A 25,350-nucleotide genomic window follows, 5' to 3' on the forward strand; every position below is an offset into this window, starting at 1 on the left:
CCCCTTATCAGATATATGTTTTGCAAATATCTTCTCCCATCGGCGGGTCATCTTTTCATTTTGTGGCTGGTTTCCTTTGCTGTGCAGAAGCTTTTTAGTTTCCTGTAGTCCCTTTTGTTTATTTTTGCTTCTGTTTTCCTTGCCTATCTAGAGACATACTAGAAAAATATTGCTAAGACTGATGTCACAGAGTGTACTGCCTGTATTTTCTTCCAGTAATTTTATGGTTTCAGGTCTTACAGTTAAGTCTTTAATCCTTTTTGAGTTGATTTTTGTGTATGGTGTGAGTTGGTGGTCTAGTTTCATTTTTTGCACGTGGCTGTCCAGTTTTCCCAGCACCATTTATGGAAGAGACTATCCTTTCTCTGATGTATGTTCTTTACTCCTTTGTCGTAAATTAATTATTCATATATGCGAGGGTTTAATTCTGGGCTCTCAATTCTGTTCCGTTGAACTTTGTAGCTGTTTTTCTGCCAGTACCATAGCATGACGTTTTCGAGGTTCATCCATGGTGTAGCATGTACCAGTGCTTCATCCCTTTTATGGCTGAGTAATATTCCATTGTATGGATGGATCGAGTTTGTTTATCCATTCATGAGTCAGTGGACGTGGGTGTTGTTTCCACCTTTTGGTGATTGTGACTTGTGCTGCTATGGACGTGGTTGTACAGGTTTCTGTGTGAACACCTGAGCTCTGTTCTTTGGGTCTGTAACCTAGGAGTGGAATTGCTGGGTCATGTGGTAATTCTGTGTTTCACTTTTCGAGGACCCACCAGACCGTCTTCCAAGAGCCAGCTGGTTTTGCAAACCACCCTTTCCATGTTCTGTGTTGCATCCCAGCTTGGGAGCTGGGGCTTTGTGCCCATTTACTGGTCCTTCACCTCCCCTCCCCACTCACTCCCAATTTTATTGGGATTGTCTTATTTTATATTGTGGAGGTTTGAGTTGTTTGCACACAGTCCTGTAACCATGAGGCTCACCGCTGGTTGCTTCTAGCTCAATGTCTGGGGGCTCGATGCAGGCTGGGATTCCTGCCCTGGTCCATCTGGAACGTTCCATTTATATGCGAAGATGTTGCATAACACGCCCAGGCACAGAGCCCCGGGGTGTAGGCCAGAGCAGGGAACCCCTTTGTGCACATCTAACTGCATGCCCAAGGAGGTGCCCCTGGATGCCTGTGCAGTGGCTGCCAGCAAGTCCCCCACCTTGCTGTGCCCTGTACCCACACAGTCCACTCCCTGTCCTGGCGGCTTGGCCTGCGAGTGTGGAAACCCACCCTGAAAATAGCAGCCACGTGCCTCCTGTGGGCAGCCTGTGCTGGACTCCTTCCCTCACTCCCAGGCCCACCCAGAGGCAGCAGAGTGGCAGTGCTCACTGGGGCCCATGCAGTCCCCCCACTGGCCTCCAGTGTGACACCAGGCAAGTGACACACACCCAGGAAGACTGAGCAGCAGGGGGTCAAGGGCGCTCCAGAAATCACTGGGAATCATATTGGCTCTATTTCTAGGAAGATGGCATTGTGCGTGTACAGACACGATGGGGTCTGGGCAGCCTCACAGTATGGACCTGGCACATGTTTGCAGAAAAACTGATGCTCTGTGAGCAAACGGCAATAGCCTCCCATCCACTGGTCATGTTACTGCTGGTCGGCCTGCACCACGCTCACCAGAAGGGCCTCTGCAGAGCTTTTGTATTTCGGGATGGTGGGTTAGGGACTGGGATGCTATTCCCACATCCGGAGCGGCGGAGATGACCCCGGGGACCTCCCCGCTCTGGCTGCGTCCTGTTGCCTGCACCTCTGTGCTTCCCTCAGCACCTTTCCAGGGCCCTTCCTGCTACCCCTGGGCTCTGGTGCCCCTGCACCCAGCTGGAGGGCGATTTGGGGGAGGGTCCCCTGAGAGTCTTCAGGGACAGTTCAAGCACTGTGTTTATTAGTTTCCTGGGGCTGCCACAACAAATGACCACAAACCTAGTGGCTTAAAACAACAAGAATTTATTGTTTCGTAGTTCTGGAGGCCAGAAGTCCAAACTCAAGATGCTGCCAGGGTTGGTTCCTTCTTTGGGCTCTAGAGGAGGATCCTTCTTTGCCTCTTCAGCTTCTGGGGGTGTCTCTGAGAGAGGCACTTCCGGGTGGGAGGGGTGTGAGCGTGTGCACCAGTGAGTGAGCACACGTACGTGTGCACACACGAGTGTGTGGGTGAGTGTGCGCGCGCACGCGTGTGTGTGCATTCAGTACTGAGTGTGTGTGAACACATTCGTGTGAGTGTTTGCCCAGACGTGCATGCCTGCCTCTGCACGCACATGTGAGCGAGGTGTGTGCGTGTCTCGCCTGTGGTGTCTGTGCAGCCTCTCTGTGAGGATGGCGGGCGCTGGGTTGGAAGTCAGAATTTGGAGAGCTTCGAGGGAATCCTGACAAGAGTGAGACGGGGGCTGAGAAGAGGCTGCTAGACTGGGGTGTCAGGGTCCCAGTGGGCTTCAGTCAGGAGCCACGGGGGGGGGGGCTCCTCCCCCTTATCGGTCTCTGGGCGGTGGCCCTCGGGGTCAAGCGTGCCCTGGAGCCCGGCTCCGTCTTCTCGGCGGCCCGTGAAGAGGATCGAGGTTGCAACCCCACACTGCATGCTGGGGTGGATTCACTGCGGGCTGGTACAGCCCAGTGGCCAGTCCTCCCCTCTTCACCGGCAGCCCCACTTGACCCCAGGGGGCTCGGAGGCCTGCAGACGCTGCTCCCATCCTCCCGGGCCCAGGGGAGTAGGCAGGCCCGAGTGCCGGGCAGGGAGCAGATCAGGGCTTCTCGGAGGAGGGGGCTCGGCATGGGACCCCCAGGTCGGGATGCAGCTGTTCCCAGAACTGGGGGGAGCGTGGGCAGGAGGAGGGGACGCACAGACAGAGGTTCTGGGGGGAGAGGGACTCGGCCACCTCGAGGCCGAGTGACGGGGCAGGGGGGCAAGGGAGAAGATGGCAGGCACAGCCAGCCCCCCAGGGTTGGGCTCGATTTTCACTGATTGATTGATTATTGAGGTGAATTTCATGTAATAAAAGTAACCATGTAAAGAGAACAGTTGAATGGCATTTAGTATATTTACAATGTCGTGTGACCACCGCCACTATCTAGTTCCAAAATATTCCCACCCCCCCGCCAAGAGGAAACCCCAGGCCCGTGAGCAGTCACGCCCCACCCCCTCCCCCAGCCCCGGCAACCACTGATCTGCTGTCTCTGTGGATTTACTTGTTCTGGGCGTTTCCCTTAAATGGAGTCACACAGCACGTGGCCCTTGGTGTCTGGCCGCTTTCACCCGGCATGTTTTCGAGGCTCACCCGCATTGCAGCGTGTGTCAGCGCTTTGTTTCTTTATGGCTGAGCGATGTTCCATTGTGTGAAGGGACCACGTTTTGTATATCCATTTTCCCATCAATGGCCACTTGGGTTGTCTCCACCTTTTTGGCTGCTGTGAACAGCGTGGACGTAGGTCTTCATTTCACTGGGGCACGTACCAAGGAGTGGAACCGCTACATCCCGAGGTAACTCTTTTTAACTTGTTCAGGAGCTGCCAGAGTGGGGTTGGCTTTGATTTTAAATAGGATAGCAACCTACTGGTGTGTTTAAAACAGGAGCGTGACACAATTTGAACTTAATTCAAGAAGGAAAGAAAGGCTTTCCTGGCAGCGGTGTGCGGAGACGGCTTCGGGCAGGGGGATCGGGGAGGAGGTTGTGCGGGCATCCTGGTGCAAGGTGACCCAGGCTGGGAATGTGGACGGGGCACACAGGGGCCCTGGAGGGGGAGCCGCTGGGACTTGCTCACAGAAACAACAAGGGGAAGAGGGAAAGGGGAAGCCGTGGGATGCTCCCCTGCCTGCCCCCACCTCTTCGGCCCTGCACTCAGGCCTTCTCCAGCCCGGCCCGGCCCCCTCTCTGGCCTCACCTTCGCGTGGTCTCCTTGCCATGTCACCCTGCCCAGCTGCTCATCCCCACAAGCCCTTGGCATTCACCTTTCTCAGCCCTTGTCTTTGCTTTCTTTTCCTTGGGGGGGGGGGGGGGGCGTGGCCCCGGGCTGGTGACGGTTCCTGGGACATGTCCACTGGACACGACAGTTCCGAGTGGGGCCCGCCCTGCCAGGCCGACTGTGGTCTGAGGGCAGTGAGGCAGCCCTAGGGCTGACCCTGCCCATCCCCATGCCCGGAGCAGGTGCCACCCAGGGCCCCGCTGGGGGCTGGCAGTCTTAGGGGCTCAGGCAGGGCTGTGAGAGTGCCTGAGGGGCACAGGGTAGGCCTGGGCAGGCCCGGGATCCTGCCTCCCAGACCACAGAACAGCGTGCAGTGTTAATATTGTAACTCCAGAGTTGTGCTATGTCTGAAAAATGGAACATAAAAGCTATTTTGGGCCCGTGGTAATGAGGGCATCTCACTTTTGTCTTATCTTCCCGTGGCCCCTTCCATCCTAGGGGGAGGCAGCATTGAAGGAGCCACTCGCGAGAGGCGGTTTCAACCCAGAACCTGAGTTCTGTGTGGAGGCCATTTTTAAAAGTCACTCGTTTGGCATCGGCCCGAAGCAGCTGCTGGCAGACTGCCCCGCGGCGCCGGGGATCCCGGAGGCCGGCAGGTGCTGACCCCTACGGCGTGAGGAAGGCTGTGCTCCCTGCTGCATCTGGCACCTGTCAGAAACTCAGTCTGATGTTTTCAAGGCGGGCCGGGCAGAGGGAGGCGCAGGACCCATCACGGCCCGTCTGAGTCCGGCTCCCTCTCCGTGCCTGGGCCGAGGGGCCGCTTGCTGGGAGGCAGCCCCGGTTTCCAGGGGCCGGCATCCCAGCTGGTGGTTTGTGTTCTCCAGTTGGTGATGAGATTTAAAATTAAACTGCAGAGGGTCCATTCTTTCAGCTATAAACAGAGACGCGTGCTCACACGTTCCAGAAGCGGTGTGTATTCGGAGTAAAGGTGGAGAAACGAAGAGTTTCAGAGTCCCCCGCCTCTCCCCGTGTACAGCACGCACGCGCTTGCAAGTCCTCAGGCCCGTCTTGGTGTCCTGTGGCTGCTGTAACAAATGACCATGAACTGGGTGACTTAACACGGTTCTGGAGACCAGAAGTCCCAAGCAAGGTGTGGCAGGGCTGTGCTCCTTCCGAAGGCTCTAGGGGAGGATCCCTCCTGGCCTCTTGCAGTTTCTGGTACCTCCAGATGTTCCTTGTATTGTGGCCGCATCATCCCAGTCTCTGCCTCTGTCTCCACGTGGCCTTCTCCCTTGTGTGTCTGTGTCGCTTCTCATCTTCTAAAGACACCAGTCGTTGGACTGGGGCCCACCCTACTACGGTACGACCTCGCTTTAACTAATGAGATCTGCAAAGACACCGTCTCCAAATAAGGTCAGATTCCCAGGTACCGGAGGTTAGGACATGGATGTATATTTTCGGGGGACACAATTCAACCCACAGCAGACCCTCCACCAAGCAGGTCCACTGGCCCTCAGTGAGGCCCCAGCTCCCCGAGAGGTGCAGTGATTTGCCCTGCCTTCATTCAAGCACATGGGGGCGCAGCCTGGTATGAGTGGGGTCTTCACTGGGCACAGAGCCGGGGGTTTGTGGACGTGCACTGCGGGCCCCTGGTGTCCCTGCCTAGGCTCGCTGCATCCCAGGCACCCCGCAGTGCTTCCCCGTGAGAATCATTCCGACCCTTCCTCCATCCGGCCGGGGAGGCGCTCCCAGCCCCATGCTGCAGATGAGAAAATTGAGGCCAAGAGGTTACAGATTTGCCTATGGTCCCTTGGCTGGAGAGCCGCAGTCCGCGGGTTTGGGGAGTAGGAGGGTGGGCACAGACACAGGCTGTCAGCCTTACAGCAAACCTGGTGGAGTAGGTTGAATGGTGTCCCCCAAACATGTATGTCCAAGTCCTAACCCCTGGAACATGTGACTGTGACCTTTGGAAAAAGGGTCTTTGGAGGTGTGACTAAGTCAAAGATCTTGAGATGAGATTGTCCTGGAGTTGGGTGGGCCCTGAATCCAGTGATTGGTGTCCTTCTAAGAAGGCCGTGTGAGGGTAGAAGCAGAGATTGGCGTGATGGAGCCATAAGGCCAGGAACACCAAGGATTACCAGCCGCCACCAATTTTTAGATTGAGGTGAAACTCACATAACATAGAATCCACCATGTTTAAGTGAATAATTCAGTGACATTTAGTGCATTCACAGTGTTGGACAACTGTCACGTCTGTCCAGCTCCGGAACATTTTATCATCCCCAAGGGAAACCCCGTCCCCATTAGCAGTCACTCCCTACACCCCCCCTGCAGCCCCTGGTGACTCCTAATCTGCTGTCTCTGGATTTACCTGTTCTGGACATTTCATAGAAGTGGGATCCTACACTGTGTGGCCTTTTGTGTCTGGCTTCTCTCACTCGGCCTGATGTTTTCGAGGTTCCTCCACGTCGTATCCTGTGTCAGTGCTTCTTTCCTGTTTATGGCTGAGTAATATTCCATGGTATAGCCGGACCACATCTTTTCTGTCCGTTTAGTTGTTTCCGCCTTTTGGCAGTTGTGAACAGTCCATCCACGGTTTGTAAATGTGTTTACATATGACCTTCAGTCTCCCCACTTCTGTCTCTGTCCGCCGGTTCTAGCTGTGGGACTGTCCGACCTCTGGGGACGTGTGGTGGCACCACCGTGAGGTTTAAAGTGTCAGAAGTTCATGCCTGTGGTGGGTTTGGTGTTTCCAGTAGTGGGCTTGGTACCTGCTGGACGGAGGACCTTGTGGGGAACTCTGGAAGGCCCGGGCATGTGCTTATCTGTTGGGTATCTTTTGCCTCTGGGCCCTCTGTTTGGGGGCGGGGGGTGCCTAACAGGGCCGCGTAACCTGGATGCTCAGAGGGGCCTGTTAGTGAGAGGGGTGTGGGGCCCTGATGGAACTAGACGGTCCCCAAGTAGCCTCTGTCCCCTCAGAGGCCCTGGTGCTCTCAGAGCCCCCAGAAGGCAGATCGTGAGTCAGTGCGTCAAGGGTGATGGCGTCCAGTGTCGCCCGGTGGGAAGCATGGCGGTAATGTGGGTGCCCTGGTGGCCTCCTCAGGGCTCCGTTGTCCACTTTGCAAAGTGAGAGGCCAAGATGACGGAGCGGTGACAGTTATTAGGTCTTAGACTGAGGGAGTGGATGTGTGGTATGTAGTTCTTTGTGCTTGCTGGAGTTCAACTTCGTTTTCAAGTTAAAAGAGAGAGGTAATAGGGCACCATCTGTGCGTGGGGGAGGGGTTCAGGGCCCGCCCACCAGCCTCAGCTTCCCCTGGGAAGGGGAGATGGCTGCATCTGTCCTGGCTTGGGCGATCTGTGGGTATGAGTGTCTTGGGGCTGCTGTAACAAGTACTACTGACTGGGGGGGCTTCAAACAGCAGGAGTTTATTCTCTCACAGCTTTGGAGGCCAGAAGTCTGAAATCAAGGTGTCAGCAGGGCCATGGCTCCCTCTGAAAGTCTGGGGGCAGAGTCTTCCTTGCTTCTTCCGGCTTCTGGGGGCTCCCCCGTTCCTTAGTGTGTGACTGCATCAGTCTCTGCCTCAGTCTCTGCCTCAGTCTCTGCCTCATCTCCACGTGGCCTTCTCCCTGTGTGTGTCTCCTCTTCTGTCTCTTATAAGGACACTTGTCATTGGATTTAGGGCCCACCTGGATAACGCAGGAAGATTTCTCCATCCCAAGATACTTTCCTTAATTACATCTGTAAAGACCCTCTTTCCAAATTAGGTCAAAGTCACAGGTTTCTGGGGTGAGGATGTGGACTTAAGTTTTTAGGGACCTAAGTGAACCCACTGCATGTGCCTGAGCTGACCCACGTCAGGTGCCTGGTCGGCACCTGGTGGGATGTGGGAAGGTGCCGTTTAGGTCTTGCTGTCACCATCTTCGTTGCCCTTGTCAGTCGGGGGCTTCTGACCCTGTCGCCCACCCAGCCCTGCCTTGTGTCACCCCAGCACGCCTGCTCTGTCCCTCCTACCTCCCATGCCCTTTTGGTGGGCCTGCCCGGAGCTGGGGATGCCTCTCTGTGTCCCCCAGGTATACTGGGTGGACATCTGTGACTCACTGTCTGCATGTGAGATCACGCTCCCACCACTCCCCAAGCCCCTTGGCCCGAGTGGGGGGGAGCCTCCTCTCTGACCTCTGACCTCTGCGGGGCCTCTGCACCTCAAGCAGCCTCCCTTCCCCTGCTCCATGCAGCTGGGGCATCTCTCCCCATGGCCTCCAGGGAGCCCCCCGCCCTCACAGAACCCCTCACTGTCAGGATCATTGTGTTGGCCTGTTTTCGGGTTCATGTCAGTCTCTGGCCTGTGGAGGACGAACGTGGAGTGTTGGGTCCCCGCTTCAAGCCCAGGTGGCCCCAGTCACCCTGGTTATGCGATTTGCCGTGGCCCTTCCTTTGACCTGGAGTTCCTCTCATGTCCCATGGGGCATTTCTGGGGCTGCCGGCCACCCTGCAGCCTGCACACTTCAGCTCCTGTTCCCACTTGGGGTTGTCCCTGGAAAGGGGATAGCCCAGCCTTCTCCCGGGTCAGCCTGCGCCTGCACGGACCAACCACAGAGATGGTCTAGAAATTGCACCAGAAGGTGGGTTCCCCATCGTCCACCTCCGGCCCTGGGGGCAGGCGTGTGTCCCCTGCTCTTCTCTGGAGGATCCTGCCATGCAGCTCGGGCTTCTCGCTCTGCAGCTCTGCGACGCTGCAGGAACATCCTTGTGCATAAATCTGCCTTTTGGACCATCTTCCTCAAGAGAGCTTCCCAGAAGTGGGATTACAGGTCATAGGGCAGGAACATCGTTTAGGCTCCCAATGGATGCAGCCAAATGGCTCTGCAGACGCTGCCGGCCACCTGCCTCTCAGGGTCTGGGTCATTTCCTCTGTAGCTGACGTGTGCTGGGCGGGTCTGTGTGCCGACCTGGCTTCACCCCTCAGCCCCTGGGTGACAGCGGAGGAAGTGAAGGAGAGAGCACGGCCCGGGAGGCCCAGGGGCTGCAGGAGCAGGGCTGGGGCTTGAGCTCTGAGATGTTGCCATTATGGGATGGTTCTTAGTGTGGGACTCGAGGGGACACAGGATGAGGTGACTCTGGTGGGTTGAAGGGTGTCGCCCCTCCCCCAAGTTCATGTTTAACCAGAACCTGCAAATGGGACCTTATTTGGAAATAGGGTCTTTGCAGATCTCATCAAGTCACCGTGAGGTCATCCTGGAATAGGGTGCGCCCCGAATCCAGTGCCTGGGGTCCTTACAAGAAGACAGAACAGAGTCACGTAGGGAGAAGGCCACGTGAAGACAGAGGCAGAGATCGGGGTGACACGTCTACAAGCCCAGGAACACCATGGACTGCCGAAAGCCACCTGCAGTCAGGAGAGAGGCCTGGGACAGATTGTCCCTCAGAGCCTCCCGAAGGGTCCAACCCTGCTCACACCTTGATTTCAGACTTCTGGTTTCCAGAACGGTGAGGGAATAAATTCCTGTTTTTTAAGCCACCCAGTTTGTGATCATTTGTTACGGCAGCCCCAGGAAACTTGTATAGTGCCCCAGAGTGGGGGGTGGACATAGATGGCCCTGGGGTCAGGGTTCCTGCACCCACAGAAGCACCCTTCCCGCCGTGCCTCTCCACGTGGCGAGGCTGCCAGGGGTCGGGAGTGTGCACTGTCCTGAACCGCCACCCCACTCTTTCTTTTCTTTCTTTCTTTTTTTTTTGTTACTAGGCAAGGAACTTTATTAACCTGGTTCCAAACATTATTCCCAGGCTTCTCCAGCTTAATTAGCTACACAGAATGAATTGTGGGTAAGCAAAACTGGGAAAGAACTGCAGCGTCTAAGGGGTTTGGACTTAAACATATCAGAGTTCTAGATCTTATCAGCTCCAGAAATCAAGTAACGTTAGAACACAGTCATAGTAGAAATGGGCAACTCCAAGTAGCTTCTTCAAGCCTGACCTGCTTTCGAAGTTCACTTGATTATTCTGTTGGCCTCACTCTTGGAAGCCTCTCTGGCCTCGAGCCCCCCAGCCCCGGGGCCTCCCCCCAGAGCCTCCTGCTGGGCCCGGGCTGAGTAGCCCCCCTGGAGGCCGGGAGAGCTTCCTGAGGTCACAGGTGAAACCAGGTGCGTTTGGCCATTTGGAAGGGGCCTCACTGTGTGCTAGGCTCGGCCGCCTGCCTTGGGGGAGGCTCAGCCAGGCTGTGGGGACCTGCTGCCTAGACAGATGGGGTCGGGGCTGGCGCTCGTGTGCAGGCCATCCTGTGCCTGTGGGGCAGTCGGCCTCCTCTCCCATGGACGTCAGGCTGTGGAACAGGGGAGCAGCATCTCCAGTTGGCCCTGCTGGCAGCACTGGGCTTTGCCTTTGGGCTTGCAAAGCATGGCTCCCCTGCTTCCCGCTTGGGGCCCCTCACACCTCTCTAGGACCTGTCAGGGCTTGTATAGGGCAGGGGTAGGAGAGCAAACACTGGGCCCTCCTGGGCTGCTGCACACACCCTCCCCGCCGACTCCCACCCTCTGAACCTGACGGTGACGGGCTGTGGCCCTGCAGTCAGTATGTGGTGAAGGGGTTGGGGGCAGTCCCGTTGCTGAGGCCCCTGCGCACTTGATCCCACCCCAGCCTGCTGGGATGCAGTGCCCAGGTGCAGGCCAGAGGGAGGTGTGCAGCTCCCGTGGAGCTCTGTGCCCAGTAAGACCCCATGTCCCTTTTGTCCCACCTAGTACAGCCCCCAGAACCTTGGGGTGGGATTGGCATAGTGTCGGGGAAGGGTGCCTTGAGGACCTTCCAGGGGCGTTTCTTGGGGGGGCCCTTCTGCAGCTCCCAGTGTGCCAAGACTGCCCCGCCTGGCGAGTCCACTATGGTGTCACCAGCCCCTGGGTCTCCAGCTGGGCGTTCACTGCCTCCCTGTGCTGTCATGGACTGGGCACCTGTGCTTCCCTCCCCACCACTCTGCAGTAACTGCCCATCAGAGCTGGCCTGACCTTGTCTTCCCTCTCTTCCTGGGCTTCCACTTCTGCCCCTAATGTTCCCTCTGCCTAGACCCTTACTTCTTCACCCTGGAGTATCACCTTAAGGGTCCCCATCATCGGCCTTCCCCGATCATCCATTCTCAGGGTCCCCACCTCCCCCAAGCTTGGCTCTGAGTGGCCCTGCCTCCTCTCTGGGCCCCCAGAGTTAGTTTCCTAGGGCTCCTGTAGCAAAGTACCTTAAGCTGGGAGGCTTAAAACAACAAAAGTCTCTCCTGGGCATATATCCAGAAAAGATGAAAACTCTAATTTGAAAAGATACATGCACCCCAATGTTCAAAGCAGCACTATTTACAATAGCCAAGATATGGAAGCAACCCATGTGCCTATTAACAGATGATTGGATTAAGAAGATGTGGTATATTTATACAGTGGAATACTACTCAGCCATAGAAAAGAATGAAATAATGCCATTTGCAGCAATGTGGATGGACCTAGAGATTATCATACTAAGTGAAGTAAGTCAGAGAAAGACAAATACCATATGACATCACTTATATGTGGAGTCTAAAAAAATAATACAAATGAATTTACAAAGCAGAAATAGACTCACAGATATAGAAAACAAACTTCTGGTTACCTGAGGGGAGGGGGAGGGGGAGGGATAAATTAGGAGTTTGGGATTAACAGATACACACTACTATATATAAAATAGATAAACAGGGACTTCCCTGGTGGTGCAGTGGTTAAGAGTCCACCTGCCAGTGCAGGGGACACAGGTTTGAGCCCTGGTCCAGGAAGATCCCACATGTCGCAGAGCAACTAAGCCCGTGCTCCACAACTACTGAGCCTGCGCTCTAGAGCCCGTGAGCCACAACTACTGAGCCCGTGAGCCACAACTACTGAGCCCGCGCGCCGCAACTACTGAAGCCCGCGTGCTGCAACTACTGAAGCCCGTGCGCCTAGAGCCCGTGCTCCACAGAGGCCACCGCAATGAGAAGCCAGCGCACCTCGATGAAGAGTAGCCCCCGCTCGCCGCAACTAGAGAAAGCCCATGAGCAGCAACGAAGACCCAATGCAGCCAAAAAAATAAAATAAATAAAATAAAATAAACAACAAGGACCTACTATACAGCACAGGGAACTATATTCAGTATCTTGTAATAACCTACAATGGAAAAGAATCTGAAAAAGAACAGCTATATATATATTTGTATAACTGAATCACTTTGCTATACACCTGAAACTAACACAACATTGTAAATCAACTCCAATAAAAAAGTTGTTTTGGAAAAAAAAAGAATTTAATAACAACATAAGGATCAAAAAATACCAAACAGGGCTTCCCTGGTGGCGCAGTGGTTGAGAGTCTGCCTGCTGATGCAGGGAACACAGGTTCGTGCCCCGGTCCGGGAAGATCCCACGTGCCGCGGAGCGGCTGGGCCCGTGAGCCATGGCTGCTGAGCCTGTGCGTCCGGATCCTGTTGCTCTGCAACGGGAGAGGCCACAACAGTGAGAGGCCCGTGTACTGCAAAAAAAAAAAAATACAAAACAAAAAACCAAACAGATTCAAAACAAAACGAAAACAAACAGAAAAAAAAAAACCCGGAAATCTACTCCCTCATAGTTCTGGAGACGAGAAGTCCCAGATCAAGGTGTGTGCAGGGTTGGATCCATCTGGGGGCTCTCAGTGGGAGTCTGTCCCAGGCCCCTCTCCCAGCTCTGGTGGCTTCTCATAACCCTTGGCTGTAGCTGCATCCTCCGATCTCTGCCTTCACCGTCACACGGCCTTCTCCCTGTCCGTCTCTGTGTTCTCTTCTTCGGAGAGCACTAGTCGTTGGATTTAGGGATCTCCCGAAATCCAGGATGACCTCATCTCAAGAGCCTGAACTAATCACAGCTGCAAAAACTATTTTCAAGCAAGGTCATATCCTGAGGTTCCAGGTGGGCATGCAGCCCCCGTATAGTGGCTGAGCTGATTCATCCTGGGCTGTTCCTGCTCCTCTGTGCTGCCTTGCACGTGCCCCCACCCGGCCCTCACCCGTGACCCTGGTGAACAGGCACATGACTTTACATTTGGGCCACTGATTCTGGAAACGCCAGCCGTGATTGTCCACCCATCACGTCTCTGTCTGCGGCAGCCCCGGAGCAGCACGCACCACTTGTCACCTCCGCCTCACTGACTCCCGGGACAGGTCCAGAGAAGACCTATCCTTGCAGGCCACCCCACCCTACACCCTGGGGGCTCCTGCTGGGAGAGTCCTGGGGTCCCTGGGCTTCGCCTGGGCCTGGCTAGCTGTGGGTGTTCCCAGAGGACTCAGGGTGTGGGGCGGTTCTGGGCTTCCCAATTCCAGATACAGCTGTTAGGAATTCCCTGGTGGTCCAGTGGTTAGGACTCCGTGCTTCCACTGCCGGGGGTGTGGGTTCGATCCCTGGTCAGGGAACTGAGATCCTGCCTACTGTGCAGTGCAGCGAAACGAAACAAAACACAGGACTTCCCTGGTGGTCCAGTGGTTAAGAATCCACCTTCCAATTCAGGGGACGCGGGTTCGATCCCTCGTCAGGGAACTAAGATCCCACATGCCATGCGGGGCAACTAAGCCTGCAAGCCGCAACTCCTGAGCCCGTGCGCTCTGGAGCGCGACAACTAGAGAGAAGCCCGCGTACCCCAACGAAGAGCCTATGCGCTGTGACTAAGACCCGACGCAGCCACAGAAATAACTAACTAACTAAATAAATATTAACAAACCACAAGAACAACAGATAGAGCTGTCGATGGTTGCTTCCTCAGGATGGGAGCTGGTCCCTGAGGCACCTATGGAGGCCAGGCAAGCAGGGCCCCAGCTGTCAGGGCCTGTTGGCCCACCAGACAGACACAGGCCGGCAGCTTATCCGTGAGAGGGTGCTGCGGACCGAACTGTGTTCCCCAGATTCCTGTGTGGAAGCCCTAGCCTCCGGTGTGACCCTATGTGGAGATGGGGCGTGCAGGAGGTGATTGAGGTGAACTGAGGTCATAAGGGAGGGTTCCTGATCCGATAGGACAGGTGTTCTTATAAGAGGGAGAGAGAGACTTCTCACTGAACGCACCCCAAGGAAAGGCCACGTGAGGACACTGGGAAAAGGCAGCGTTCTGCAGGCCAACAACAGGGCTCTCACCAGAGGCTGTGCCGGCACCCTGATCTCAGACTGCAGCCTCCGAAACTCTGAGAAGTACACATCTGCTGCTTAAGCCACCCAGTCTGTGGTATTTTGTTACAGCGGCCCGAGTTAATACAGAGGGTTATTTTGGAAGTAAGGGGTCAGGGTAGGCTTCTTGTCATGTTTGAGCAAACCCAAAGGATGAGAAGGAGCTCCATGGAAGGTTCCAGAAAAGGGTGAGGTGGGTGCAAGGGCCCAGAGGCAGGAGGCAGGGGAGGGCCTTGTGGGCCACCGGGAAATTGAGGTTTGCCAGGAAAAGAGCCTGGATTGTAACCGAGGCCCCGTCCCGTTTCCCAGGTGACCTCAGGGCGAGCCAGTCATTCCCCCCCGGGCTTCAGTTTCCCCCCTTGTAAAACGGAGGTGAAGCCATGTCTCCCCATCTCAGGGCTGCTTCGAGGCCCCACCCAGAGTGGGTGCCTGGCTGGCGGGCAGGGGAGAGAGGCCCCCCAGGAGCCAGCTGTGCTGCACTCAGACCCCAAGGGACCCTTCCTACATCCCAGCCCGACCGTCTGTGCTCAACAACGGCCACCAGCGAGGGAAACAAAACATGCTCAGAGCGGACCCTCCGAATCAGCCGGGGATGCGGATTTGGCAGCGGCAGCAGGGCCTGATTAAAGGCATTCCGAGGCGCACTCGGTGTTTGTGTATCTGGTTCTGTATTTACACTTTGGGAACGAGTGAGGAGGCAGCTGGGGAGTGTCTCAGTCGGCCAGGGGGGCCGGGGGCCGGGGTGACTCAGCCTGGAATCCACGCTCGGCCACATGCCTGTGATGCTTTCATTCATTCCCGAGTTCATTCATTATTCCTTCCCATGCTCGGTAGACGTGTAATGAGAAACTCCAGTGTACCGGGCACGCTTCGTGGGGGCAGCCTGGCTCTCCTCACTGTGGAGCTGTCAGTTGGCGTGGGGGCCCATGGTGAGGTGGGACTGGGGCAGCAACAAAGTTAACAGCGGTGAATTATTACTGTTTTTGGCCGTACCTCACGGCTTGCAGGATCTTAGTTCCCCGACCAGGGATTGAACCCGGGCCCTTGGCAATGAAAGCACAGAGTCCTAACCACTGGACCACCAGGGAATTTCCAACAACAGTGAATTAAAAATGTACCAAAAGCCTAAATGTAAGAGCTCAATCTATAAAATTCCTAGAAGGAAGCATAGGTGTAAATCTTCCTGGACTTGGGTTAGGGATGGAGTTTTAGATGGTGACACTGAAAGCACAAGCAAAAAAAAAATAGATTAATTGGAGCATATCAGCATTTAAAACTTCGATGCATCAAAAGACTGTCAAGAAAATGAAATATTTGCAAACCATATAGCTGATAAGGGAGTAAGATCCAGAATATATAAAGAACTCTTATAACTCAACAAGAAAAAGACATACAACCCAATTTTTTTAAAAGGCAAAGGAATTGAATAGACCTTTCTCCAAAGAAGATGTACAGTGACCGATAAGCACATGAGAAGATGCTCAACCTCAGTAGTCATCAGGGAAATGAAAATCAGAACTGAAATGAGATACCACCTCCCACCCATCAGGATGGCTACTGTCAAAGCAACAGACACTAACAAGTGTTGATGAGGATGTGGGGAAATTGGGACCCTCGTGCCCTGCTGGTGGGAATGGAAAATGGTGCAGTAGCTGTGGGAAACAGTCTGACAGTTCCTCAACAAGAGAAATACGGAGTTACCATATGATCCAGCAGTTCTGTTTGGAGGTACATACCTGAGAGATTTGAAAACAGGGACTCAGATACTTGTACATGCGCATCCACGGCAGCACTAGTCACAGTCGCCAAAAGGTGGGACAACACACTTGCGTTAATAGATGAATGGACAAAATGTGATCCATCCACGCGGTGGAATATTATTCAGACATAAAAAGGAATGAAGCTCTGACACGTGCTGCCGTGTGGACGAACTCTAAAAACACCACGCTGAGAGAAAGAAGCCAGACGCAGAGGGACAGATAGTGTGTGATCCCATTTCTGTGAAATATCAAGAACAGGCAAATCCACAGACACAGAAAGCAGGTTAGTGGTTGCCGGGGCTCTGGGTGGGGGGATGCGGAGCAACTGCTAATGAGCGCTGGGTCTCTTTTGGGGTGATGCGAATGTTCTGGACCTGGCTAGAGGTGATGGTCCCACGACACTGTGAATGTACTAGATGGTACTGAATTGTACAATTTCAAAGGGTTCTTTTTTTTTTTTTTTTTTGTGGTACGCGGGCCTCTCACTGTTGTGGCCTCTCCCGTCGCGGAGCACAGGCTCCGGACGCGCAGGCTCAGCGGCCATGGTTCACAGGCCCAGCCGCTCCGCGGCACGTGGGATCCTCCCGGACCGGGGCACGAACCCGTGTCCCCTGCATCGGCAGGCGGACTCTCAACCACTGCGCCACCAGGGAAGCCCCTCAAAGGGTTCATTTTATGTTGTGTGACTTTTATTTTGATAACAAAGAAAAAAAAATGTTTAAGAAGGGAGAGGAGTGGTTCCGGGCCTTCCTGGTTGGGTACCTGTGCAGGCACAGCCGTCTCCCCCAGAGCCCCAGGTTTCCGAGAGGTGTGGGGAGAGACGGCACGACCCACAGATGTTGGGAATGGAGCCTGGGAGGGGCCGTCTCCCCTTCCCAAGCTCACGTCTGGTGCGCAAGCTAAGACCAGGCAGGCACTTGGGGCCAGGCCTTGGAAGGAACCTGGAGGGACACAGCCAGACTAAGTGGGGTGCACACACCTCTCAGGGACTGCTGGCCCCGGAAAATGCACTGGCAGCTCCACGTGACTCAGAATCAGACCCTTTCAGGGGCTCTCTGGGGCTCCCTCCACAGGCCCCTACTGCTGCTGGAATACTTGGAGAACCTGATGAAGCCCTGGTCTCTCCCTCCCAGGGAATAACCCCGAAAGGTGACCCCTCTGCTGTTGGCAGCCTGCTGAGGACTCCACCTAGGGGAGCCCTGAGGGGCCGTGCTCAGGCCAGGGTGTGCGAATCCCCTGGGGTCCTGCTCAGCACTCAGGTCCCAGAAGGATCCTGCACTTGAGGTGGGATTTGCCCTCCACCTCCCTCTCACGAGTGGCTCTTCGTGTACTTGGGAAGCCGCCTGTTCTTCCTTGGGCCTCAGTTTCCCCAGAGTCGGGGGGTGGGCTGTCCCATGTGGGCACAGGAGAAACATTGTCCCTGCCTGGGATTCTGAGCACATCGAACAGTTAGTTGTTCCTGCATTCACATGTTCATCTGTTATCTGGTCTCTCAGTCCCCGTGTGAGTGCCAAGCTACTCCATTGTGCCAGGGTCCTTGCAGGGCTGACAGTCTAATGGGAGGAGATAGACCTTGGTCGGGTGGTTTTGGATAGTGAGCCGTGGAAGGAAGGAGGTGACCCCGTGGGGGAGAGGTGCGCAGTGTTGGGCTGGCCCAGCGGGAAGAGCCTTCTGGAGGAGGGAGGGCCAGTGCAAAGGCCCTGAGGCAGTTACCTCAGCTGGTAGAGCACAGTGGTTGGGGGAGGGAGAGCAGAGGGCCAGACAGTGCAGACCTTCGTGGTGAGAGGAGGAAACAGGTCTGCTGAGAGCTCACAGCTCCTCTCTGGTGCTCTGCTGTGGCCCCCATGCCTGCCCTGGCTTTGCAGGACAGAGCTCAGCCTTCAGCTACTCCCCTTAATTTCATTAGAAGCTTGGCCAGTTGCCATGGTGGTTGCTGATGGACCTGACCGAGGCCAGCTCCTTCTAGACAGCGAGGCCTGGGAAGGGTTGGCAGATGGGAATTTGCTGTATCCTGTGGGGGTCCCAGAGGACGGGGGCTGCCCTGGAGAAGTGATTGCATCTGCCATGACTTCCCAGGGCCACGGGCCCCTGTGCTTCCCCGGCCTTGTGGCCCCCACTCCTCCCAGCCCCTTGGACGGTGCCAGGATCGGGGTTTGTGTGCCCAGTAGGGATGTGGACACAGACTGGGGATGCACGCTGTGCTGGGCAACTCTGTCCCTGTGGGGTCCTGTCAGCAAGGGGGTTGGGAGAGGCTGGAGAAGCCACCCATTTATACACGGTTCTGTAGGGGGAGTGGGGGTCGGGTGGGGGAGAAGGACTTTGGTGGGGGAGGGCCAGTCCTCACTCAGGCTGTGTCAGGGGCCGGGGCGGGGGAACCCTGTGTGGAAACGAGGGGCCCAGGGCGAAAGCAGGACCTGAAGTGGCTTTTTATAATGAGACTTGTGCTGGGTCCCCCTTGGCAGAGCCGAAATGGTTGGGTTGATGCTCTGACTATAAGCTCCCAGAAGGGCTGGCGTGCTCTGATCTGTGATGTGATGTGGCCTCTGGGACACTCTACGGTCCCAACCACCCGCTGGTCCACAGGGTTATGCGAGAGTCAGGTTCCAGGAGTGGCGTCTATGCCCCACTTGGCCACTTCTGAGCTTGATGGCCCTGGGCAGTTCCCTTGCCTGCTGAGTCTCAGTTTTCCCATCTGGAAAGCGGAGTGTGCTGGTAACCTCCTCAAAGGGCCTGTCTTATTACTATTTTTTTTCTTTTCTTTTTTTTTTTTTTTTTGGCCTCGCTGCACGGCTTGTGGGATCTTCCCCGACCAGGGGTTGAACCTGGGCCACCGCAGTGAAAGCCTGGAATCCTAACCACTAGGCCACCAGGCAACCCCCAAAGGGCCTGTCTTAGGTTGAATTGTGTCCCCGCAAAACGTGTGTCCTGGGGACTTCCCTGGTGATCCAGTGGTTAAGACTTTGCACTTCCACTGCAGGGGCCACAGGTTCGATCCCTGGTCGGGGAACCAAGATCCCCCATGCCTCATGACGCCCCCCACCCCCCAAAAAAAGATATGTCCATGTGCTCACCCCTGGAACCTGGGAATATGACCTTACTTGGCAGGAGGGTCTCTGCAGGTGTAATTAAGGGTCCCAAGATGAGATTAATTCTAAATTAGGATGGGCTCTGAACCCAATGACAGGTATTATTCTAAGAGAAAGGAGAGGGGGATTTGAGACACAGACACAGAGGGGAAGGCCGTGTAGAGACAGAGGCGGAGATCGGAGTGAGGCAGCTGTGAGCCAAGGACGCCTGGAGCGCCCCCCCTCCACCCCCGTGAAGCCAGGAGGGGCCTGGGACGGACCATCCCTCAGAGCCTCTGGAAAGAACCAACCCTGTCCACACCTTGATTTTGGACTTCCACCTCTTGAACTGTGAGGGAGTGAATTCCTGTTCTTATAAGCCACCCAGTCTGTGGTAATTTGTTACGGTCGCCTCAGGACACCTGAGACAGGGCAGTTGTGATGCTTAAATGTGCTGAGACTTGAGAAGGGCTCTGTGGCCCGTGGCGGGGGCTCAGGGGTGCCGTCTGCAACACTTGGGGTGGGAGGGTGGCTCAGAGGGTGCCTAAGGCCTATGCTGTGCTTCCTGGTCATCTGTCGTGTCCCCATCGGCCTCAACCCTGAAACACCTCTGACCCCTAGGGTGTGGCGCCACGTCGTTGGTTGGTTGGTTCACACGTGGGAGCAAGAGGATTTGAGAGACACGAACTGGACTGTTCTGGAAAGATCTGGGGCTGCAGGATGCTGGTGGGAGGCAAGGCCAGACATAAAGCAGCACTTCCTGGGGGTCCGGCGTGGCCCCATGCAGTGCTGGCACCAGACACGTTGTGACCAGTAGACCGTGAGTCTCGGGAGCCCGCCACCTGGCGGTTACAGGATGGGGATGGTGGACAGGGTTCATGGGCCAGGCATTTTGGATGGGGCAAACGTGGCTAGACAAACCAAGGGGCATATGGAAAAGGCCTGGGTCAGTCAGTGGTGCTATCATTTTTCTTCCTTTTGACCCAGTAAAGGAAGAGGGTAGCTTTAGGGGAAGCTGGGCAGGGTGATTCCGGAACTCCCTGTGCCATCTTTGCAGTTTTTCTGTGAACCGAAAACTTTATTAAAAACAACAACAGCAGGGCTTCCCTGGTGGCGCAGTGGTTGAGAGTCCGCCTGCCGATGCAGGGGACGTGGGTTCGTGCCCCGGTCCGGGAGGGTCCCACATGCTGCGGAGAGGCTGGGTCCGTGAGCCATGGCCGCTGAGCCTGCGCATCCGGAGCCTGTGCTCTGCAACGGGGGAAAAAACAACAACAACAACAAAGCCAGAGGCCAGTGTGAAGGTGGCTTGGGGGGGCCTGCTTCTTGGGTGGGGTGTCAGGGAGGCCCCCCCAGGGTGGGTGTGGAGGGGGAGCTGTCACAGGCTGAGGCCCTGGGGGGAGTCACAAACTCGGGGTGCTTTGGGGTCAGGTGGCCAGAGGAAATGAAGAGTGGGGAGAGCAGAAGGCAAGGAGGCCACCGTGAAAGCGTGGGTGATGGGGCATCTGCCTGCCCTCAGCATCTGGAGTGGGGTCCACTCTTACAGTTGGGGAGCCTGGACTTGGACCCCAGACTGTCTGACCCGCAGGCCAAAAGCAAGGGGGAGCCTGGGAGTCACAGCTCCTTTGAGCCGGTGGGCCTTGTCCAGACTTCACTGCCCTGTCTGCGCCTGCCTCTGCCAAAACCCATGAGGATGGGGTGAGGGGAAGGGGTGGCCCAAGCCTCCTGAGGGCATCAGGAGTTGTGTTGGTGTCCTGGAAGGTTCTTATGTGGCCTCCAAATGGGACTGTCACCTGGCTGGTGAAAGTCACCTCCTGAGAGCGGGAGCAGTGGTGTTCGTTCATTGATTCATTCCTTCACTCATGTGTTCTGTGTTTCTTTGTTCCACCAGCAGGTGCTGCTGAATGTTAGACCCTGGCTTGGATGCCGGGTTTATGGCGAGATTGGGGGTAGGGTAGGGTAGGAAGCGCCGTCGAGGGGGTACAGAGTGAGGACCACTGGGTGGAGGGATGCACGAGGGACTGTGGCTTGACAGCGGGAAGAGGCATGAACTTCAACGTCAGGCAGCTTGTTAGACCCTGACTGGTGGTGTCACTCTGCTCTCCTCCTTGTGGACCCTCTGAGGCATCAGGCCCATGGGTGGAGCCCAGGCTGGCACCTCCTCACCCCAGGACCTTACTCCTGGGGCTTCCTGGCCAGGCCTGGGATGGCAGTCAGCCCCTGCAAAAGTTAAGGGGGTCCCTAAGACCACCTTCACATCTGACACCAACTGCAGAATTCGAGGGTTCCCAAGACTACATTCAGCTCGGCAGTTCACTGGAAGGACTCAGGAGTCACTGAAAACCATCATACGGTCGCGGGGTCTGTTTCAGTGAAACGACACAGATCACAGCTGGCGTGGGGCGGCGGCCAGGAGACTTCCAAACACAGAGCTGCAGGTTGTCCCTTCCCGGGGAATCACACGGACAGTGCTTGCTTCTCCCAGCACCAGTGTGTGATGACATACATGGGGGCTGTCAACCAGGGATGTGCCCCAAGCCTTGGTGTCCAGGGTTCTTATTGGGGTTCGCCACGCAGACGCTGCTGACTGCTGTCTGCAGCTGCTGCAGAGGGTGAGCTGCTTTTGCATTGGCCTGAGACCTCCACCCGCAGTCACACTGTTGGCATAGATACCCAGCGTGGCCCGAGGACCTAGGCAAACAGAGACACTCTTTATCAGGCAGCGCTTTCACTTCCCAGGAGCTGGGGGCAAAGGTCAAACTGCCCTGGGCCAGGTTAACTCTCCTGCACAGCCCCACATACAACCGAGGGTGAGCACAGGGGTCCCCCCCAAAGGACGAGTGGGGCCCCGCACTGTGTCCACTCCAGAGGCCGCACCACAAAGCCTGACATTCCCAAAGCACAGTGGGTGGGGCTTGGGAACCATCAAGGGAAAGAAAGCCTCCGCCAGAGGGCCACTGTTGCAACAGCGCACAAGCCATGAGCAGCCTGTCGCCAGTCTGGGCTCCCTCTGGGCCGGAACGTGGCAGCTTTGCAGAGTACTTTCCAGAATGCCGCGGTTTCCAGAGCTGGCCGTTCAGCCTGGGACAGAAGCACGTGTGTTATAAGCACTTCATGTATCTCACACAACCGGCGTTTGTGCACACACGCTCACCTGGACCACCCACTCTAGAGAGGGGGAAACTGAGGCCCAGAAGGGGGCTGTAGCTCCCCAGGGCCACATGGTACTCGAGAGGTGGTTCTTGAGAGGTGGATGTAAGGCTAGTTCCTGCCACGTGGCTCAGACACAAGAAGGGCCTGGCGGGGGTGGGGGGGTGGGGGCGGGTCTCGGGTGCAAGGTAACCCGTGCCCATCGCCCATCCTACTTGGCCTCCCCCTCCGTCCTGACCGGGGGCTAGCCTATTTCATCTCGTGCAACCGCAGGGAGGGACACAGTGGGGTGTTCACGGTGAGCGTCTCCAGCCATTGGAGACAGAGCCTGGGCCGGACCCTACAGATGCCTGAGAACCACCCGCGGAGGAATGGAGCAAGGTCAATCTCCCTCCTGGCTCCACCGCAGCTCGCAGGAAACAGCTGTTTACCTGGGTGAGGTGCTCGGCCGGGCGAGCAGCCAGTTCCCGAGCTTCACTTCCCCCTCCGGTGTCGGAGGCCCCCCAGGAAGCCGGGTCTGGCGTGGGAGTGCCGGGCGGTGTGGGCGGACAGCAAACGGAGTGCTGCCAGGAGCTGTTTGTGAGGGAACGTGAGCCGGTCTTGTTGTGTACACAGCGTCGACCCTAGCAACCGCCCCAGCCGGCTGGAGCGGACACCCACCTCTCCCCGGGTGCCCAGCTGCCACCCCTCCGTCACAGCACCTGCATACCAGCCTGGGCAGACTGACAGGCTTTGCAGACCTGGCTGAGGGCCTAGGGCCACCGGTGGTGTCAACCAGGTCACGAGCATCTGCTATTCCTGGCAAAGTGGAATCGATGCTCCAGCGAGGAAAGGCCCGGTCCCAGCCCCGCACCAAGGCAGCCGTGGCTGGTCAGGGAGCCCCGGACTCCTGGTTCTGAGGCCTGGCCCAGCAGGACGAATCCCCACACGAGTGATGGGCAGAGGACTGTGCAGGGATGCAGCCACCCCAGACGAAGGCTCTGTAATGCGTGAGGCTGGCGGGGCAGGCAGAAGGAGCCTGGGGGCTTGGGCAGGACTCCTTAGAACTCAGGCGGGGTCTGGCAGACCCTCTCGCCCTGTGTGTGCTGTCAGAGGGATTGTACATGCTGCACTTTGAAAGCCAGCACTGCACTTCTGAGCTGGCCTCTCTGATTCAGGCCAGTGGAAAGACAATTTCTCCTGTGTCCGGGCGTAAATTCGCAGCCTCTGGCCCGCACCCCAGGAACGCAGCCTTTGGCGTGATAAGAAATGGCTCCCCTGGGGGTGTGAGGGGCCTCCTGCGCAGGCTCCAGGCTCCAGGTCCACTTGATACTCTTGCTTATTCACAAATTGTCTGAATCAGCTGGCGACGCCCCCTCAAGTTCATGGAGGCAGCACCCCCAGGGCGAGTTTCCCTGCCTGGGGAGGGCCACCTGGGCGTCTCGGGTCTCTGATTCTGCTGGTTTTGATGGAGAGAATCATGGCTCCTTTGAGAATCTGAGTCATGGGGGTGCCACACCCTCTGTGCCCGGTGCCACTGACTCCACTACTTGGGGCCCTCGGGAATGATGCTCCGCAGAGTGTGCTCAGGAACCACCACCCCCGCTCCCCCCACACTATAGCTGTCGGTTTCTCTCTTGCAGCTCCAGCTCCAAAAGTCCCAGTACCTGCAGCTGGGCCCAAGCCGTGGCCAGTACTATGGCGGGTCCCTGCCCAACGTGAACCAGATTGGGAGCGGCACCGTGGATCTGCCCTTCCAGGTGAGCCCCCATTCCTCTCCCACACCACCTCCCACCTGGAGTGTGTTGCAGTCTGGGCCCTGGCCACAGAGCAAGAGAGCGTGCATGACAGCCGGTGAACAGCTGGGGTCACCAGACAATTGCCGCCGCCCACCCAGCCCCCGCCTACTCCTTCCCCTGGGATGGCCTGGCCAGGCCTCACCCGGATCCCCCCTGCCCATCCTCTGTCAGCGGAGCCCGCAGAGAGGCCGAGGTCTGGCTGTGAGTGTTTCGGCAGCCGCTACACCTGTTGGCCGACTGTGCGGCAGCGGGAACTGCTCAGGGCCTCTGGGGCTTGGCTCCGTCCCGCTTCACTAATCCGCAAGCCCAGCAATTCTCAGAAGGAGGCCCCTCAGCCTGACCCCACTTGTCTGCAAACGTTTTCTGGCAGAGACCCACACAGCACGGCTCCCGCAGGCCGCATAGCTGCCGCGCACGTCCTTATCATAAATAAGAACAGATAAGGTCCACCGCCTGCCTGGTGCAGGGCCGGCCTCTTTTCCTGGGCCATGTCCCTCGACTCTGGTCTGCAGGTGGAAGTGGGGGCACGGTGGGCCCAGGAGCTGGGCCGATAGCTGGGCCCCCCGCCCCCCAGCACAATATCTGGACTCCTGCAGGGACAGGTCCACCGAACAGCCACGCACTTGTCCCGTGGCTGGGACAGAGCCCCAGAGACAGCCACGTCCGTTAGCATGTTGACAGGCCAGGTGGAGCTGGGTCGCTCCCACAGGGAGCTCAGCCCCCACCCACCCCGCAGTCATTCCTCAACTTGCACTCCTCCCACACTGCTGCTGGGATGTGTCAGGGCACCAGCCCAGGGTCCCGCAGGCTGGCTTGGGGTCCGGCTGGCTCAGCTCTGAATCCCCAGGGCCTCTTGGAGCACGGCCCTCCTCACGTGGCCTCCACATCAGAGCAGATAGATGCATGGGGCTGTCAGGCTGATCTTCACATGCTCCAAAAGCCTCACCTCTTTGTCAGGGCCCTTTCTAGTTTGGGTTTTCTCCTCTCCTCCCTGGCTCCCCTCTTCCTCTGTTTCCCCATCCCCTCCTCCGTCAAGGACAGTGTCTCGCTGGGCATCCCCAAACTTGGCCCCGCCTGAGGCCACTGTAGAGCCCCCGTGGGCCGAGGGTGCATGGGGGCCTGTTGGGCTTCCCACTGGGGGGCCAGGCGAGGCAGGAGTGTCTCAAAGTCTTGGTTCTTTGCATTTTCAGCCCAGCGGATATCTGGGGGAGGCTCTGGCAGCGGCTCCTGTCTCTCTGGTAAATGAGCCCCTGGGCTGAGGCCTCGGCATCCCCGGCACGTGTGCGGGCGCTGGGTATTCCTGTGCGGCCGCCCCCGTGGCCCAGCGGGAGGTGTCCCGTCTGCCAAACGGAAGCAGATTCGCTCTGCACCCCCTTGTCTGGGGAAGTGCATATGGTCGCGTCGAGAGACCCCTTCCCCGGGGGATCCTAGCATGCGTGCCAACGCTGCATGGTTCGTTCCTGTGACACATGCACATGCGTGTGCGCGGATCCTAACT

General features: G+C 56.8%; 1 protein-coding gene across 6 annotated transcripts in view; it reads left to right on the plus strand.

Moving 5' to 3' along the window:
- CRTC1 (CREB regulated transcription coactivator 1) overlaps positions 1–25,350 on the plus strand; it is a 78,763-nt gene that overhangs the window by 22,158 nt on the left and 31,255 nt on the right. For 5 of the 6 annotated variants that reach the window (XM_079916270.1, XM_079916271.1, XM_079916272.1 and 2 more), the window contains exon 2: positions 23,697–23,813. In XM_079916270.1, coding sequence (XP_079772396.1) covers positions 23,697–23,813 — 117 coding nt within the window. Of the gene's footprint in view, positions 1–23,696; positions 23,814–25,350 lie in introns of those variants that run through there. The other variant, XM_079916275.1, reaches the window with a different exon arrangement.

Source organism: Stenella coeruleoalba, assembly GCF_951394435.1.
Source record: "Stenella coeruleoalba genome assembly, chromosome: 3".
In the NCBI taxonomy this organism is placed as follows: Eukaryota; Metazoa; Chordata; class Mammalia; order Artiodactyla; family Delphinidae; genus Stenella; species Stenella coeruleoalba.